At 39.8% G+C, this 18,021-nt stretch overlaps 3 protein-coding genes across 3 annotated transcripts; all 3 read right to left on the bottom strand.

The window, feature by feature from the left end:
• Positions 1-157: 157 nt before the first annotated feature.
• Positions 158-4,134, bottom strand: LOC114517329 (nose resistant to fluoxetine protein 6-like). Its single transcript, XM_028537021.1, has 11 exons — positions 3,875-4,134; positions 3,281-3,454; positions 3,112-3,205; positions 2,799-2,891; positions 2,224-2,389; positions 1,970-2,049; positions 1,709-1,843; positions 1,247-1,376; positions 899-1,091; positions 676-818; positions 158-570 (listed from the first exon to the last, which is right to left on the bottom strand). The coding sequence occupies exons 1-11, from the start codon at positions 3,939-3,941 to the stop codon at positions 436-438; spliced, it is 1,410 nt and encodes a 469-aa protein (XP_028392822.1). The 5' UTR covers positions 3,942-4,134; the 3' UTR covers positions 158-435.
• Positions 4,081-9,964, bottom strand: LOC114517142. Its single transcript, XM_028536801.1, has 6 exons — positions 9,307-9,964; positions 8,721-8,854; positions 8,523-8,628; positions 4,696-4,789; positions 4,224-4,335; positions 4,081-4,140 (listed from the first exon to the last, which is right to left on the bottom strand). Exons 1-6 carry the CDS (start codon positions 9,626-9,628, stop codon positions 4,081-4,083), a joined length of 828 nt encoding a protein of 275 aa, XP_028392602.1. The 5' UTR covers positions 9,629-9,964.
• A 438-nt stretch (positions 9,965-10,402) lies between these two features.
• On the bottom strand, positions 10,403-17,946 carry LOC114517327 (nose resistant to fluoxetine protein 6-like). The gene is made up of 16 exons (XM_028537019.1): positions 17,449-17,946; positions 16,457-16,596; positions 16,125-16,212; positions 15,921-16,008; positions 15,333-15,550; positions 15,072-15,170; positions 14,746-14,922; positions 14,331-14,424; positions 14,154-14,246; positions 12,931-13,102; positions 12,622-12,701; positions 12,393-12,518; positions 12,028-12,157; positions 11,514-11,706; positions 11,171-11,313; positions 10,403-10,781 (listed from the first exon to the last, which is right to left on the bottom strand). Exons 1-16 carry the CDS (start codon positions 17,642-17,644, stop codon positions 10,650-10,652), a joined length of 2,169 nt encoding a protein of 722 aa, XP_028392820.1. The 5' UTR covers positions 17,645-17,946; the 3' UTR covers positions 10,403-10,649.
• Between the last annotated feature and the right edge of the window lie 75 nt (positions 17,947-18,021).

The raw sequence follows: 18,021 nt of genomic DNA, 5'->3' as shown, positions 1-18,021 counted from the left end.
AAATCATCTCTGTTTTTCCTATTCTTCTACACAAATCAACGCTTATTCAATGAAAGATTAAATTAACTGATGACAGCTTCAAATGTGTTCATTCCTTGCTGTGTTTACATGCAAAACAATACCCACAACAAACGAAAATACAAAATGAATTTCTATTATTTATAAATAATCTATTTTAAGGAAATTGATATTCAGTAATTTAGGCTTCGAATTATCACCAAAGACAATGAGAACAATAGCATGGACGTACCGGGTCCCCCAGGGGTATAATTGTTACCCACACCTAGTGTTCCGCGTGCGTATTCCAGGGACTGGAACCCGACATAAAATGAAAAGTTCGAGCAATTGTCGCGGCTGTCGATCAAATCGGCAATGATTAATTTGGATAAAATTACGCCTGAAACTATATTAAAAAGGAACTGAGTAAATTAAGACTTAGTTTAATCGTTTCTTTCTCCCAAATAATTTGACGGCAAAATTCTCCAGGTTGTCGCAAGGAAATTCGGTTACAACGGACAGGATGAAGGCACACGCGTACGATAATACCACGGCTGTTATGAAGTAAAACGTCTAGAAAAACGCAAGAGAAAGTTTGAAGTGTTATGAAGTGATGTTAAAGTGAATTGCCATGAAATATGCATGTCGGTAGTTATACATTCAAGAGAGTCTACTTACCACGGTTGTCGTGTCATAGTATAGGGTTGTCTTTGAACTAGAATATATGTACGTCAATACAATAGGATGTACCAAGTATGTTGAATAAGTCAAACGGCTGAGCGGTATCCAGAACCGCGCTGACAGGAACCTTTGAATCAAACCTAAAATGAAGTAATGCAATGAAACTCGGGGTCGACAACTCTCTGGTCAGACATACAGCGGGCACTAGATCTAGACATACCACCGAAGCCGTAGTGACAAGCGTACACGACCCACGCAAGTGCCACGCCCCAAGCAGCTTTCGAGAACATCCCGTAAATCACGTTCTCTGCTGTCTTCCAAGCTCGGCCATCTTTCAGAGTGGCGTCATGGGGTGCGTATACCAAGGTGATGCCAATGGCAATGGCTGCCAACCAGGCAATCAACGCAAAAAACTATAGAGAAAGTGAAATACAGCAATATTATGCCTGGTTGCCATTTAGTCGTAATTAACGTGAACACGGCATTTTCAGTAATGAGAGACTGATGAGAGATGAGAGATTTTTTCATAGGTGAAAATGACTTGTTCACATCACTGACAAAAACTCACCCAGTTTGGTTTTCTTGTTCCACTATAACTTTTGTGTATGAAGTATCCAAGCATCATCCCGATTAAATAAGGCTGTATCCTGCAGTATGGCTTGTCATATACCATTTTAGTAAAGTCAGCTTTCGCCGGACTAGAAGAGCAAGAGAGAGTTGATGTAACCTTGGTAATGACCATGCTGGATCATGAATGACCTAGCTGGATCATCAATGTCCTAGCTAGCTGGATGAGCAATGACCTAGCTGGATCAACAAGGACCTAGCTGGATCAGGAATGACCTAGCTAGCTGGATGAACAATGACCTAGCTGGATCAACAAGGACCTAGCTGGATCAGGAATGACATAGCTGGATCACCAATCATCTAGCCGGATCAGAATGCCCTGATCGGACTACAAGTCTACCTGCATATAGGAAAATCTACCATCGTATACGAGTTTAAGAAAAACAATGTAATGCGTCCATACTTGAAAAGATCCGACTGGCCCCATTTGGACAGAGCCAAAGGATCAATATTATAATGACCATAGATGGATGCGAGAGCAATGGTGCTGACCATGAAAAGTGAGCCTGCGGATGCTAACAAGCCAACCCGACCAAATCTGAAAGAGAATTAAAAAAACGGGATTTCTACTTTGCCAATTCACTTCAATCGCTAAAAGCAAAGACGATGAATTGTGATGCTTCTCTACGAAAAGTTATCCTCTTTTAAAAACAAGTTTACAAACCTGTGAGCCAATATCAGCACAAACGGCGAGATGATATAAAACTGCATATCATTTGCTAAATACCAAGTCCAGCCAACACACTAGGAAAGAAACAAACAATTGCTTAATGATTTCTGAGAACGTTGTTTTCTGACATCCCTGTAGGCATTCCAAACATCGCTTTTTTAGACAGGGTACATTAGTACAAGTATCTAAGCTTGCAACAAATCTTTCCCTGTTTTCTTGCGCAAGTTTGTTGAATGACAGTCCATTACCTCATCATCAAACTTGGTCGGGTAAAAATTATTGATGTAGATCAAGTTGGTCCACCAGTATTTTTGACAGTGTTCGTTCTTACGCAACGTCCATGTTGGCGAGTACGCGAGAAATGGGGTGAGCTTCACATAAAACAAGATTACGAACATCATCGAAGGTGTCAATCTTGAGGAAAAATGAAACAGAAAAATTTTACTTTCTCAGGATAACGGACATTACCTGAGGTCACCATTTGGCAATGAAGTATTAAGACCCGTTTACATTTGCAAGTTTAGCTGCAATGTTCTTCTTTTGATAGATGTGAACGAGTGAATTAGCTACTGATGTTCCGATGAGAGTTCTTATATACATCCGAGCATTCGTAACTAAATACTCGTACACATCTATCAAAAGAAGAAATCGCACCAAAAATTGCATGTGTAAACGAGCCTTTATACCCTTGGAACTGTGACAAAGTATGCGTACAACCATGTACAATTATCTACAACCATATACAACCATGTACAACCATGTATAACCATGTACAACCATGTACAACCATGTGTATTTTACAGTTCAATACACAAAACCTTACCTTACATAACGATGAAAATAGAAAAGAAACCAGTTGAACTTTCCTTCGGACTTCTCTAATTTTCTAAAGCACGTGTAGGACACAAGCAGACCACTATGAAACAGAAACCGAAAATTCAGGGAAACCACACTTTTATTAAATCAGACGCTGTATCAATTATGTTGATGCTTCATCACAGTTATCTGTGATGATAATTATTTGATGATTATTTATTGATGATGATTATTTCTTATCAATTATGTTGATTCTTCATCACAATTATCTGTGATGATAATTATTTGATGATTATTTATTGATGATGATTGGTTCTTACCTCAGAAAGAAAAAGGTATCAACACAAAAATAGCCATTCATTATAACCATCATGGAAAATTTGCTCGTATCTTCTACCAAATCGACTGGATTTGCTGAAATTATTAAACAGAAATGGTTCGAAAACAAAGATGATTTTCATAGCTTTCCTGAAAATGTGGCCGACTCACCCATTATATAGCTGGTCAACATGAATAAAAACGTGTGACCCAGGATGACCCAGAACATGCTGATGACACGCAGACCATTGATTGATGTGATCACCTTTGGTGGTACGTTGGTGCTGAAGATTTTTGTCGTATTACGAACCAGAGAGAAACAGCGAAGGAAATCCAAAAATACTCCTAAAACATAAAATATTGGTAAAATTACCATCATGGTTAAAATATTGGTAAAATATTCTGCTTGAATATGGCTTGCTCTATCTGGCTAGTTAAGTGTGGTTATGGTTTGGGGGTCGGTTGTACGAAGGCAGAGGCTGGATGGCGCTATCTGCTAGATAGTGAGTGGTTTTCCAACCGTTGGAAAAATGTTGGAAAAGCAATAAAATTGCAGCTTTGAAGCTGACAATTATAAAGGAGGATCCTCAATTTAGGAATACTAAAGTTTAATCAAAGTTATAGCAAACAACGGGTGGTTTTAGAACGATTGAAAAAACCATTATCCGGTGGATAGCGCTATCCAGCTTTAATACAACCGGCCCTTGCCCTCTGTCTGCACTGAGCTCAACACCAAACTATAAATCAACTGTCAATGGCTCTTACCTCCGCGACCTTTGCTTGCCGTGGTATCATGAATAATCGTGCGTCCTGATACAAGCGGTGTGTTCATATCCTCCGTACTCTTCTGGTAAGGCTGAAGCGACGCTTGAAATGGTATCTCCTCGTCCTGAACACTGTTTACCTTCTGATGGTTGTTGATGGAATTTGACTCATCCAAGGATTTTGGACTAGGACCGAATGAATTCCATTCAAACACATCTACGATCGTGCCAAGGACGCAGAGAAATAACAGAAAACCGCAAAAAGCTCTGCGAAAATGATAATCATGTCTAAGACTCATTTACACTTGCGATTTTCTTCTTCTGATAGATGTGAAAGAGTAGTTAGTTACGAATGCTCTGATGTAATGCTCTGATTTTGGACTAGTACCGAATGAATTCCATTCAAACACATCTACGATCGTGCCAAGGACGCAGAGAAATAACAGAAAACCGCAAAAAGCTCTACGAAAATGATAATCATGTCTAAGACTCATTTACACTTGCGATTTTCTTCTTCTGATAGATGTGAAAGAGTAGTTAGTTACGAATGCTCTGATGTATAAAAGCTTTTATTTGAACATCAGTAACTAATTCACTTGTTTACATCTATCAAAAGAAGAAATTGCACATAAAATCGCAGCATGTGTAAACTGGGCTTAAAAGGTTTTATAGCCGTTGATTGGCTAATAGCCAAGTGAAATGATGCGAAGGGATTGGAGAGAGTGATTTCCAGACCTGTTGTCTTCTGCGTGCCATATACGTACACATGATAAGCCTCGCACAGGTATTGAATAACTTTATCTGCTGATAGACTTTACTTACATCGTAACGATAACGTCTGTAGTGTATTTTGGTCTTACGGGGCATGCAGAACCGGTGAAGGTAATATTGACTCCTCTCTGATTCCTGTTTGCATCTGCAGAGAGAAAGTCGAGGGATATATCAGCTCTTGAATTTACTAAACTTTCACAGCCTTTGAATTGAGCCATCTTTCCAGGTTTACGACCGGGTCGAAAGATCTAATACATGGTCAATTCCTCGATAAAGTGAGCATTTTACAAACGTGCAAATATAAATTTTATACAAACGATATAGAATGGTGAATACACTAGTTTTATTTTTTAATACTTTTTTAATACATATATTTAGATTAGTAATGTTTACAATATTATGAACACACCTAATAGACCGTTTGCACAAAATGTCATTTGACGTTGCATAAATGTTGCACATATAATGTAGATTTTTCATGAAGTACCTAAACATAAACTAACGAAGCCCGAATGCACTTGGTTCGTTATCTGTCAGTCATATGAGCCTTTATCACTCGCTGAACTATGCTTTTTAGTAATGCAAAGAAGAATCTGGCGAACAGATCATAAGTATATTATGATGTCAGTGCAATGAGTCTATTGCATAGAGTTATGACATTCCGACAAGCGAGGTATTTGATGCTCCGAGACTTGAAACTTGGCTCCTCCGAGTTGTGAAGTTTGTTTCAAGATTAGGAGCAAGAACAACTGCCTCGTTTGACATGTTCAACGGCTTGTATTCCGCGGGAAATTGTTGCCTTCGAGATATTGTGGTATTCGTGCGCTGATCTTCAGTTGCTGTCTCATTGGAGTAGCCAAGATCTCTGCGAGCTCTTGCATACGTGTAGTTTCCGGCTGAGAAGTTTGTCTGCTGGTAGGGCTCTTGAAAAACTGTCGACGTGTTCACATGTCTGTGGTATCGCTTCGCATCAGCGGATTTGCCATCCAGTGCCGCTTCACCGGTCAGTACCTTCATAGTTGAACTCCCGCGTCCTCGGTATTTCGAAAGAGTGTGAACTGAAACGCTTGAGTTGGATTCTTGACCAATACCTTGCTCTACTTCCTTTGTGCTGGAATTCGCCCGACCACGGTACCTCGAAAACGCGCGCATCGGAATAGTCGAATTTGAGTTGTCTCCTAGCGCCTTTGTGGATGAATTCGTACGTGCAAGGTATCTGGAAAGTTTGTGCACTGGGATAGTGGAATTAGATCCGTTTCCAGCGCTCCCTCTCAGTCCTTTTGTGGTTGAGTTAATATGTACAATGTATCTTGAAGGTGCGTGCGCCGGAACTGTCGAATTTGATCCCAGCCTGGGGTCTCTTCCTGGTGCCGCAATGGACGCGTTAAGTTGTCCGTGATGGAGTGGAAACGTGTTGTTTTGAGTTGTTGAATTCGTTCCGGGAACAGGCCGTTGAACAGATGTTCCGGTGGAGGAGTTTACCCGCGCGGGAAAATGGTCTCTACGGGGTGTTGAGTTGGTTTCCGGGTCGAGCTCTCGAGTATTCGTGGAAGGTTCGTGGTCTCGTGGAAATTGGTGCTTTCGAGATGTGGAAATTGTTCTTAGTTCGTACTCACGAGTGTAAGCGGATGACTTGTGGCGCTTGTGTTGTCGTAGGAATTGATGTCTTCTGGATGTGGAAATCGTGCCACGTTCCTCCTCTGGGGCTAGGGTATATGTGGATATCTTGTGATGTTTGTGGTCATGTGGGAAATGATGCCTCCGAGATGAGGAACTCGTTCCCGGTTCGTGCCCTGGGACATGATATTGGATATCTGTGGACATCTTGAGATGTTTGTGGTGTTGTGGGAATTGATGCCTTCGCGATGAGGAAAATGTCTTCAGCTCATGTGGATGTTTCGATGATGTCTTGAGATGCTCGTGGTGGCGTGTTAATTGATGTCTTCGTTGTGTGTGACTGACAGCCAGATCACGTTCTTTCCCTTGGGTTCTAGTCGATCCACGTACGCGCCAATATTCTATTGGAAACTGATGTCTTCGAGACACTGAAATGATGCCTGGATCAGGTTCTTGGACACGTTCGTTCGTGGATGCCTTCATAAGCCTGTAGCCGTTTGGAACAATGTTCCTTGGTGTCATAGAATCTATTCCAATCATGAAAAGAACGAATAAACACACCAGGATTGACAACAGCGTGATTCTCATATTGACTGAACAATCCTGGCTGTGGAAACGACTGGTGAATTTGAATATTTTAAAGCTGAAACTGCAGATTGATTAATCGCTCATTCAAGAATACGACTCGGCCAGACGTTGTTGAAGAAACCTTGGCCTGAATACAATGGTTTGTTATTCCGCAGATCTTTAGTCTTAAGTACAGCATTTTGTGATCTCATCTGCGCGTGGCGCATTGATGGTTGAAAAACGACCAGATAGGATTGTAAATTTTGTGAAGATGAATTCTGGCTCAGATTGTTATCTTTTTCTTGTTATGCCAATACAGATGTTATCAGACCATACATACACCGGTGGAACATTGAGAAACATTTTTCAACCTGCACAAGCAATGCAAATCAAGATTGTACATTTTGTCGGAAGGATCACTTTTTCTTCTTCTTCTCTTCTACCAGGATCATTTTATCTCGTTTTTTAAATCCTATTCCTTTACTTAAAGTTTAAATCTGAGGGGCACACTAAATCTGGAAAGACATTTACTAACGAGCAATGATTCTTTGTTGAAAGAAGCGAGCGTTATCTGCCTGGAGCCGAGATGAACAACTGATGGTAGGCTGGTGGTGCTTTGTGGTAAATCGATATGAAAGCGATAAGATTGCAAAGATGTTATAAAGGAAGATGTTTTGAATATAGGAGAGGTTCTTTACGATTCTTAAACCATTTCACCTAGGATGATAAACTCTTCAATGCCCTATAGCTACGTTGCACGAGTTCGTACTAGAAAAGCCCATAATTTTATTCCAAAAAAGTGATGGCATAGCATTTTTTAAGCTAGTGGTCTGTGCCTCTTCGTAGTCGCTTGGGCCAAGGTAAATATGATAGCCAAGGTTTGGTCTACATTTTCCCTCGTCTTCTGATATTATTTGTTAATAAATCGATACAAAAATCTATTTGCCCAAATATCACTTCAAAATTGAAATATCTAGAGGTTTGTCTTATTACCAGATGATCATAGATGTTTATCAAATTAGATCATCGCCTCTTATTGGCTTTCCGATGTTTTGATAACAAAGAACTTTCATTTATAACGTGCAGGAAATTGTCTCGGGAACACTGTATATATAATCCTTAAAATGTGGCGTAGTAGACTGTCCGTCCGTTATTGGAAGATATAAGGCACAACATTCAGATACTATATAGAGATCAGATGTTAACTGGAACGAGCGCAGCCACTGAGGTATACTATAATTCAGGGACACTGGGGCGAGCTCTACTTAGCTTCTGATCTCTATATAGTCACAAAATGTCAACCTTTTGTTTTCCAGTAGGGACATGTCACAGTGCTCAGAAGCTTTCATCAAATTGGATAATGCTTTTCTATGCTTTCTAAAGAACGAAGCTATGCTACTGGTTGAAACTATTTCAATTTTTCAATTTTCAATTTCAATTTCAAACAGAAAACAGAAATGTATTGTAAAGTTCAGCCAATGAAAATTATTCTTGCAAGGAGCTGTGACCCTACCCTTCCAGGAAAGCACCTGGGTTCAATGCTCTATTAAATAACTTTTGTAGAAAAGTCAGTTCCTGGTTGGGATGAGAAGCATTATTTGGATGCTATGCCATACAGTAGACTCTTTGTGAAAGTCAACAGAAATTACCATATTGTCCTTCAACAGCTAATAACATACAATACATCAACTCACTTTCTGCTATCATATTTCCAAACACTTCATGGAGATCAACTGTTTTATTGGTTCCATTGTGAGGTGATGAAGGTGGTAAGCATGCAGCCAACCTTATCGTAAGTGTCTATGAGAAAAGATTAGAAATTTTGTGATGATTCTAGTAAGTCATCAGGGAGAGCTTCAAAGCATGATCCATCATTAGGCATATAAGTTTACCTGATTTTGTGATGAAATGTTAAAACTGAACAAACAGTAACGAGCTGGTATATCCTCGCAGATGTCAAACGAACCCAGCCAATTCACATTGCCACGAGAGAGACCAGCTGGAAGCTTTCCAGATGCATCAAAATCTGGAAATAAAACGAGTTGTTTAAGGAAAGCAAACAAAAACCTGTCTCAGATATTCATTGTAATGTTTACCAAGTGTAAACAGATACACCTATTTCAGGGCCCATACTTAAAATGGAGGAATTTCTTGGAAAATGCTGCACTGTTTACTTAACCTGAATAAGCTAGACTTTTCTGAACATTGCATTACAGTGGAACAAACTTTGAGGAAGAAGCACACACTCTTTGGTGGAGCTTCAACTACTTTCTATACCTAAGTACACCAAGTTTTCCTGACTAAACAGGGGCTGAGCCTTCTCAGCCTGAAACATTTGAAATTTCTGCTAACTTTCTATCGATACGTCATACGTGCCCTTAAAATCCTCCACAAGCATCTCAAGTATCTCACCAATATATCTCGTCGAATTGACAAGCAATTATTTATTTTGATACAAAACGATTAACGAATACTTACAAGGATATATAATTTCGAAAAACCTCGTCAAGTTTTTCAATATGCCATGATGTCCTGAAGTATTCTTATACGAACTATGGACGTGATTTAAGGCAAGGTGAACGGCGTTTTCAATGATAGGTCCAGCCACTTCCAGCTCCTTCCGAGTATTGCTTGCTATATTTGGCGCCTCATAGCTGTATCTTTGTCCATTCCCATAGCCAATACACAAAACGAACGACGTGCAAGTAAAAAAAAGATATTTTAAAAACGTCATTGCAAAATTGTGTAAAAATATTTCGTAAAGGTTACAAAGGTTTACATTGATGACAAATTTTGACATTCGTCTGACTCCTGGGAGGAAGTGACGTCATTATCAAATATTGATATTGCGCAATGGTGCTCAATAAAAGTTGTAAGCGCACGGTGCTATTTTTCCCAACGAATTTACTATTTAATTTAAAATTCTTCGAAAAGGATTAGTTCAAATAAAGAACAAAAGCTTTCGACAAATGATGCGATGGTCTAGCACTGGCAAAAGGCCAAAATAGATAAAAACGACAATCACGGTGCTACATACTCGTGTTTTTCAACCAGGCAATCTTAAGTTCACATTTGTGTTATTTCTTCAAATGAGAAATGAGAATAGATTATTCAGAATCAGCTGCCTTTTTATTGAATGGCACTCATGCTGTCATTTTTGTACAGATATAGCATGGATTTTAATCATTGTCAAAGACAAAGTCACAAAGGGCTACACTACAGTCACAAAGAGCCGTGTGACCAACTCCAACTTAGATTTTACTCATAGTCAAAGAGTGACTGTAATACTATTTAAAGCAACAAAGCATACCCGATCCTAAACAATTGTCCGTTTTCATGAAATATGATTTCAAACTTCATCTTCGGCTTCGCAATTTTGGTTTCGCTATTCGCTAATGCTTTCGCAAGTCCTCCAGGAGTTAGTATATAGCTCAGTGGTTATAAATGATGGTTATTGCCAACTGATCGCTCTGAGTCGGTTTAGGGCTGGTGGCCGTGAGCTAAAAGCCTAACAATACACTGCCCATGTCACTATTACTAGTCAAAGACTACCAGAAATGTACGAAAAAATATATAGTTTGTTAACGTTTTACTACCACAATCAGATACAATATAAATTAAATGAATGCTAAGCATTCAATGATACAGGAATTAAGCTAAATTTTTTATACCATTTCACTCAATTGGTAAATTCTATAGACGTTTTAAGCGGACTTTCGTTCCATTATTTTCGTAGAATATCCAACTACAAATATGCCTACCTATATTGCTATCGCCTACCAAAATTAAATGCACTTGATAAGTTCAAGAATGGATCTCATCTATTTCTGATCTTTTCTTCGTTTCTTTCCGAGCAGAAGTTTTTCCAGATTTGCGCAGGGATATTCGATCGTTATCACAAGGATGAACGCGATTCCGTGAGACATCAACAACACTGCACAGTAGAGATATGCCTAGAATGATTCGGGAAAAGGAGTTAAAGTAAAGCGATTGAAGCTCTTAGAAAAATTAGAAGTTATATTTACGTCACGGGACGGAGGGATACTATAGTAAGATACCCACAGATATTTTCGTCTAAAATCAAAATAGGCCAGCTAAAGTGGTGGCGTGTAAGCGCAAATTAATGTTTTTACAAGCAACACCAACTGCCTCTTTATATTATTTATATTATTATTCACTGGTGGTGTTAGATGAACTAGCGTCATTGCACGGCACTGCACCAGCTGTCACAACAGTCAACAGGTCGTGACAAATTTGTTGACGGCCATGTTTTGGCCTGCATGTGGGTATATCCGCGTATACTTAGCGAGATATAGCAAAATGGGTCTCCGTGTGAACTTACCCACCAGTGCGTGGAGAAAAACAATCCGGATCTGTATCCAGCGTACATGACCTTTATCAGCTCGCAATGTACCAAGTAAGTACAGTATGTAAGTCGACCTAACGGTATCCAAAATTTCGAGGAGAGAAATTCATGAACATAGCCTACAATAAAAAGTGACGGGGTAAACATTGTGTCGAAAATAGTAGGCGGGGGCAAGGCGGGGCAAGGTGGGGGCAAGGGGGAAAGTTGCCCCACAACCCCCTAACTGGGGTATTCTGGCCACCATAATCTCGTTGCACATGAGGCGGCTGAATTCTTTGCGATGTCGAACTTATATTATTCTCTAATTGACCACACCCACCTCCATAGCCGAATTCACAAGCGTAGGTAACCCAGGCGAGAAGAAGCCCCCAGACAAGATGTTGTGTGGAATTATAGAATATCTTTTCAGTCATTGTCCAAGGTCTTGGATCTTCGCGTAATGCAGTGAACGGTCCGTAGATGATAGACAATCCTGCAGCAACCGCAATGAACCACAAAACAACAACAAAAAGCTAAGAAATGGAAAGAAATCAATTTCACTTGAAAAAATATTACAGGGTTCTATTCCGTGTTGCGTAAGAGCCCCGTAAGGAACACACTCTAACCCTCAAGAACCAAAACTACACTACACTAGATTTATGGCACTCTGCCATATTTGTTAAGTAACATGATTTTTTTCTGAGGCTCAAAATTGTCCAAGAGTAGCATGTTCTGCTAGTGCTGTGTGGTTCCTCCTGAAGGAGTGGTAAGGTGTGTCCATGGGGGATATATGGGGTTTATTGTAAGACACGCTTTACACACTGAATGGTATAGAATGCATAGGTGATAGATACCCAGTTCAACTGCTTGGCTCGGAATACTCCCCTATGCACGAGGTATCCAAATGCAAGGCCTATTATGTAGGGATGAACTCGACAGTAGGGTTTGGTGTAGAGATAGTTAAACATATCCGCTGCGGAAGTTCTATATAAAAAAATATTTGTTCAATTAACTATTTCTTTATAAGTTATAACCCGGATACATTACCAAGGTTTTTTTCATTACCAAGCTGGAATATACCATATTCCGGTATCACCGACGTAGATGAGGCCACAGTCAGTAACCTTTTGACATCAATAACCTTATTTATGGCAGTGAAAGTACCCTGTTGCTCCCAGTCTCCTCCTCCGTGCAAGGCCCCGCCTATGTTCATACTTACCCTGAAGCTTTTTCCATTGAGGCTGACATAGGATGTATGTCGCAGTTCTTTGTAATGACAGCAATGCAAATGATCGATGAAATGACAAAAAACAGCGATGAACCAATCACACCACGATACTCATATCTACAACGAAAATTGTATTAATGGAAACGAAATCATGGCCGCCGTACAACTGGTATGACCATAGACATATAGCTGTATTTTACGTCATGCGTCACATACATACCTGTAAAAAATATAAATTATGATAGGGGTGAGAATGAAGAATTGCATGTCCACCGCAAGATACCATAACCAGCTCAGGCACTAAATTAAGATTTGAGAATATTTAACACACAGTCGTACGTCTTAATGCTGTTTTCAACTTCAACTATATCGTAGCGAAACGCAGCGTATCTCATTCTTTTAAAGCGACTAGTTGAACAAGGAGATACGGCTAACAAGGAGGTACGCTATTGTACGCTACGACACGATTGAGGTGAAATACAGCCCAAGTGGAATGTGGAAACTAGCTTAGAGTCAGATGCTTTCTCACCGAATCTGTCGCAGGATTTGTCGGATAAAAATTATTAATGTACAGCAGGTTTGTCCACCAATATTCGTCACACGTCTGCTTGTTGAGATGTTGCTGCCATAGGGGACCTTTGTCAACAAATGGCTCCAACTGAACGACGAACAAGATCACGAACATCATCGCTGGCGTGAGCCTGAAATTACATTTTGTGAAATCAGTTACCAGGGTTGCTATCAAAAAACTTTGGGGTAGGTAGAATGACCACTTTCCCTGCCCCATCCCACCACAAACTTGCACTCGGAAAATGCCGGAAAATGGCAAATACACGACCATGGTCATATATTCGCCGGAAAATGGCAAATATACGACCATGGTCATATATTCGCCGGATATGGTCATATATTGGAAAATGGCAAATATACGACCATGGTCATATATTGGCCGGAAAATTGCAAATATACGACCATGGATATTGGCCCGCCAGAAAATGGCAAATATATACGACCATGGTCATATATTGGCCGGAAAATTGCAAATTTACGACCATGGTCATATATTCGCCGGAAAATTGCAAATATACGACCATGGTCATATATTCGCCGGAAAATTGCAAATATACGACCATGGTCATATATTCGCCGGACTAAAATGGCAAATATACGACCATGGTCATATGGTCAAATGGTATTTTTTCAACAGACCTCACTCACGGATTCGTCAGTAATTGTCCCCCAAAATGCTGGAAATCAAGTCATAGGGACTTCAAAATACAGAAAATTTTCTGTGGCAGGTACTGCAGACCCCCTACATCTCATGCATCCATCTTTAAATTACCAATTTCCAATTAGTACCAATTGTATAATCTACTATACCCGGTACTATACTATTGTAATCATATGTGCAGTGATAAAAAATTTTTAAATTAGCTGTGACTCAAAAGCCCCGTTTACACTACAGCCAATTCATTGGCACGGCACGGCTAAAATTGGTACCCGTACCCAATTTTATTAGTGTTCAGGCTACCAAAACAAAGGCCGAGCACGGATGAAATGGGCACGGGTACCCATTTTAGCCGTGCCGTGCCAATAAATCGAGTGTAGTGTAAACGGGGCTAAAAGCTCGGCGACTACGAGTTTTGGTTGATGGCGTAAGCTAACCGCGCACGAGAATGACGAATCTCGTACTCGTAGTCACTGCTAAAGCTCCCGCTAATGTTTGCATTAAAAAGAATTCATTTGGATTACCTTAGGAAACGATGTAAATAAAATTTTCCCCAATGTATCGCACCGTCGTTGTTTTTCAAACTCTTCATGACGGTATACATCAAAAGCAAACCACTAAAGATAAAAATAATCTGACGTTATAGTGGCCCTGTCTCGCAGTAAGGAATATTCATTTGCCTGCCATCTAATGGCCCTTACCCCAGAAAGAAGAATGTGTCTACAGCAGGATAGCCGTTTGCTATAACCATCATAGAAAAGTTCTCCACTTGTTTATTGAGCTCTTGATAATTTTCTAACGAACAAAATATGTTACGTTAGCTTGATTCACAGCCACCCAAAATCAACAGGATTTCAAATCACGTTGTCCCCTGCTTTGCAGTATTAGTTAATATCAAGAGCTGCACTCCCTAGCGATCCTAAAATCTATACAGAATTTCATGGTGCATGGAAATACTTCGTAAGTTGAATCGGGTAAAATTTACCTTTTGTATGAAGTTTGGCGAACTGTTGACAAACAGACAGCTGTGTTTGGTCTGGACGGACAGGTTTGGTCTAGACAGACAGCCATCGTTGATGGCATATGCATATGCGAATAATGCGATTACATACTCACCAACGATTCCGTCTATGGGCTTGGCGAAAACATACAGGTGACATAGTATGATCCAGAACATAGAGATTACTCGTAGTCCGTTCAACGAGGTCATTGTACCAGGTGTAACATCGGTCTTTAAAACGGCCCGAGTATTGCGGAGCAGGGAAAAACACAGAAAGACTTGGACGAAGATACCTGAAATGAATTGATATCAGATGCACAGAGTCAAATATAAATAAGGCGAAAAACATCGCTAACCAGCACAAATGGCAACCATGCAGATGTATTGTGTAAGCACCGAAAATGAAATGCTCGATTCGTAAGATTTTAACAGGTGTACCTACCATTAGGTTTTGTTTTATGTCGACTATCAACTGTGTCTTCCTTGAACGACGCTGTGTCATTTTCGAGCGGGGTTTTAAGTTTTACACTGTCGATAAAACCTGAAAAAACATATGTTTGATATACGTATATGGATTAAGAACTATAAAATTAGCCTTCCTATCCATTCTAAAATAACCAATCCGTCAGACCGTCACTATCGTTAACCCTTAAAGATACGCCCCCCGTCAACTAGCAGAACTGGCAAATGCAAATTTTCTAACCATTTTGCTTCTTGTTCGGTCGGATCAATGGCGTCGTTTCGTTAACATCGATCAATTTAGGCCCAAGTGAACACTCCTCTGGTTTGTTGTCCCGATTCAGGATATCATTCTGTTTAACGTAATAATCCAGTTCGTTGCCATTATCTACGAACGATTCCAACGAAATTTCGATGGCAGTACCAATAACACAGAACAACAAAACAACAGCGCAAAGTATTCTAAAAAAGGAAGATGCACAGACCTTCAGCCTCGATCCAAAATGAGAAAAATCTTCTAGTATTAAGGTCAGTTCATGCATGATCCAATTTTATTGGATCCAATTCACCTCTGATAGATGTCTAATAGTCTGTTGACTTGCAATGAATATGCATGGGCAGCAAATACGCTGAAGCCAATTCAGTATTGCTTTATCGATAATACATGCATGCACTATATCCCATACATCAGAAGTGAATTGGGTGCGACAAAACTGGATCGTGTGAACAGAATGAATAAAAAACAGACGAATCTGCTCGTCAAGTGTTAAGGAAAATTGGCAAACCTGCTAGTGGCTCATCATGGCAGTTGTGAAGCGACGCGAATACTTACATAGTGAAAACTACGGCGGTCGTATACGATTGCTCTTTGTAACAGCTGAGAGCAAGCTTGCGAATACTTGGGAAGAAACGATTGCTCACTATAGAGATCGAGAGACAATGATAATATCTAATATATTTAATGTATCTCTAAGATATATAATAACGAAAAATATTCGAATGAAAAGTTGAAGGTAATTCTTATGAAGTCACCAACCGTTGTGGAAAAAATTTTCAATGCCAATAGAAATATCTGCGTCGTCACAGGCATTTGGAACACAAATACCGTACCAGATTGGAAGAGTCTAAAATGTATAGGATTAAGTTGGCCGTCTACTACTACAACACACCTAAGTTTAGGTCGCAAAATAAAGTTCAACACTTGCCCTCTCACATGGATAAAAGCTATTAGTACATAGATAAAAGCTGTAGTTTAAAATTCCCCCACAGACCCATTCAAAGTCTATTTTTCAAATTACCATCCTTTTCTTTATTTTCTCTTCTTTTACTAAAGCAAAGAATGTCCCTTTTATTAAAACCAGACTTTACCTTATTGGTATGGAATTTTCCCAGCACGGTAACAAGGCAATATTTAGCATCAGGAATTTCAATGCACTGGTCGAATGCACCAAACCATTTGACATTTCCGCTCAAGATTCCACTGCCTGGTTTACCCCAACTGTCAAAATCTACAAATGAAAATAAGGATTACGCGAAGATAAATGCAATTACGAGCTGCGGTTTGGTACGGAAAATTGATACGGATGAAATTTGGTAAACATATTTATGTCGTCCTAAACATATTTCATGTCTCTACGACTTTTGTTTTGCCTGACGCTCGGTGGTGGGGCTGTCTTGGGCGGGAAGGCGATCTGTCTTGGGAGACGATGGAAACCACCCAAAGGCGAATGAAACAGGGAAATTGTGTCTGGTGTATGTACATTTTAATATACGGGGGCGTTCTTGGTGACAGCTTGACAGCTTAAGATGTACCAATTCTAAACTATTCCTTACGCTGGAAGACGTACCGACAGGCTGTTCTAAATCTAGACTGAGTCAAAGAAATGTCAGTGACAATTCCACACATTCAGTGAGGGGCTGAACTTAATTAACTTTGCATATTCAAAATTTAATCAAACATAACAATATATTAGCCCGGTTGAATGACTTTGTGTCTTGACTAGTTAAATAAACAAGGTTTAAATAAACAGGCTCTGCCTCTGAAGCTATGTGCACACGAGCATCGTCTACGAGCGTTTTAAATACCTTCTTTGTCTAGTTTATCGCATTTGTCTACACAATCCAAGGGAAAATATGCTCAATATGTTAAATTAGCTTCAACTTCTATTGTATTAAAATTGATCGTGTTTGAAACCGTTTTCGTGTGAAAGTGAAACGTTACCGTGTGCACATAGTCTGATTAGCAAACCAGATCAGTAGCTACAAAAATTCCCTTGGTATACCAGGAAGTATTTCCTTGACTCAACCCCATAGTATTATAAATCATGGCCGTAGAACTATAGAAGCAACTCATTCCTTACATCGCCATCTTGTGTCCGTGTCTAATCCTCTCAAAGTCTCGTTGCACTTTTGATTAACTCCGTGGAACAGCAAATTTGATAAGGACTCGGGGTTTGAAAAATACAGATTTTTTTCCGGCATAAATCCATCGAATGCATAACCAACCTCGCTCGGTGATGCCAAGACCACAAATAAAAGTACCTTAAAGTGCCACATTTGGTGCGATAAAACTTTATTCCCGCTTTATAAATACAATCGAGTAGCACACAGGATTTCTAAGATAACGATTTACATGTAGTCCTAAACACAAAACAACCCTGGTAGAGATAGACCATGATTCTGATAAACTTCAAAACACGGTCATTTGCCTGAATTAACATACAAGGTTACAAAGCGTGCTTTGAGCTTTGAGGGAAATCAGTCATGCAATTAATGCGTTAGAGCATTGTTTATTTAGTTCATCCTGGTTATCTAAGGGGCCTGTTTACATGAAGCGAGTTATCCAGGCTAGGCGAGGTAAAAACGGTACGAGGTTGGGTGAAAACTGCATATAATGAAAGACTTATCTGGTTAAGACATTGATGTGATGCGAT

The sequence above is a fragment of the Dendronephthya gigantea genome, unplaced genomic scaffold, assembly GCF_004324835.1.
Source record: "Dendronephthya gigantea isolate DGI-Jeju-01 unplaced genomic scaffold, DenGig_1.0 000007F, whole genome shotgun sequence".
Taxonomy (NCBI): Eukaryota; Metazoa; Cnidaria; class Anthozoa; order Malacalcyonacea; family Nephtheidae; genus Dendronephthya; species Dendronephthya gigantea.
The sequence above is the reverse complement of the archived record's forward strand: the minus strand, read 5'-3'. Positions and strand labels throughout refer to the sequence as shown.

Bases quoted from the DNA above. Each gene is read 5' to 3' on its own strand.
- LOC114517329 (XM_028537021.1), bottom strand. From the start codon at position 3,941: ATGAACACACCGCTTGTATCAGGACGCACGATTATTCATGATACCACG. The intron at 1,377-1,708 runs GTATGGACGCAT...TTGCTCTTCTAG, and splicing joins GGCCAGTCGGATCTTTTCAA to TCCGGCGAAAGCTGACTTTA. The intron at 819-898 runs GTATGTCTAGAT...ACTTCATTTTAG, and splicing joins TTGTCACTACGGCTTCGGTG to GTTTGATTCAAAGGTTCCTG.
- LOC114517142 (XM_028536801.1), bottom strand. From the start codon at position 9,628: ATGTCAAAATTTGTCATCAATGTAAACCTTTGTAACCTTTACGAAATA. The intron at 8,855-9,306 runs GTAAGTATTCGT...TTTTATTTCCAG, and splicing joins TTTCGAAATTATATATCCTT to ATTTTGATGCATCTGGAAAG. The intron at 8,629-8,720 runs GTAAACTTATAT...CTTTTCTCATAG, and splicing joins ACATTTCATCACAAAATCAG to ACACTTACGATAAGGTTGGC.
- LOC114517327 (XM_028537019.1), bottom strand. From the start codon at position 17,644: ATGTGGCACTTTAAGGTACTTTTATTTGTGGTCTTGGCATCACCGAGC. The intron at 16,009-16,124 runs GTTGGTGACTTC...CGATCTCTATAG, and splicing joins TGAAAATTTTTTCCACAACG to TGAGCAATCGTTTCTTCCCA. The intron at 12,519-12,621 runs GTATGTATGTGA...TTTTCGTTGTAG, and splicing joins ATAATTTATATTTTTTACAG to ATATGAGTATCGTGGTGTGA.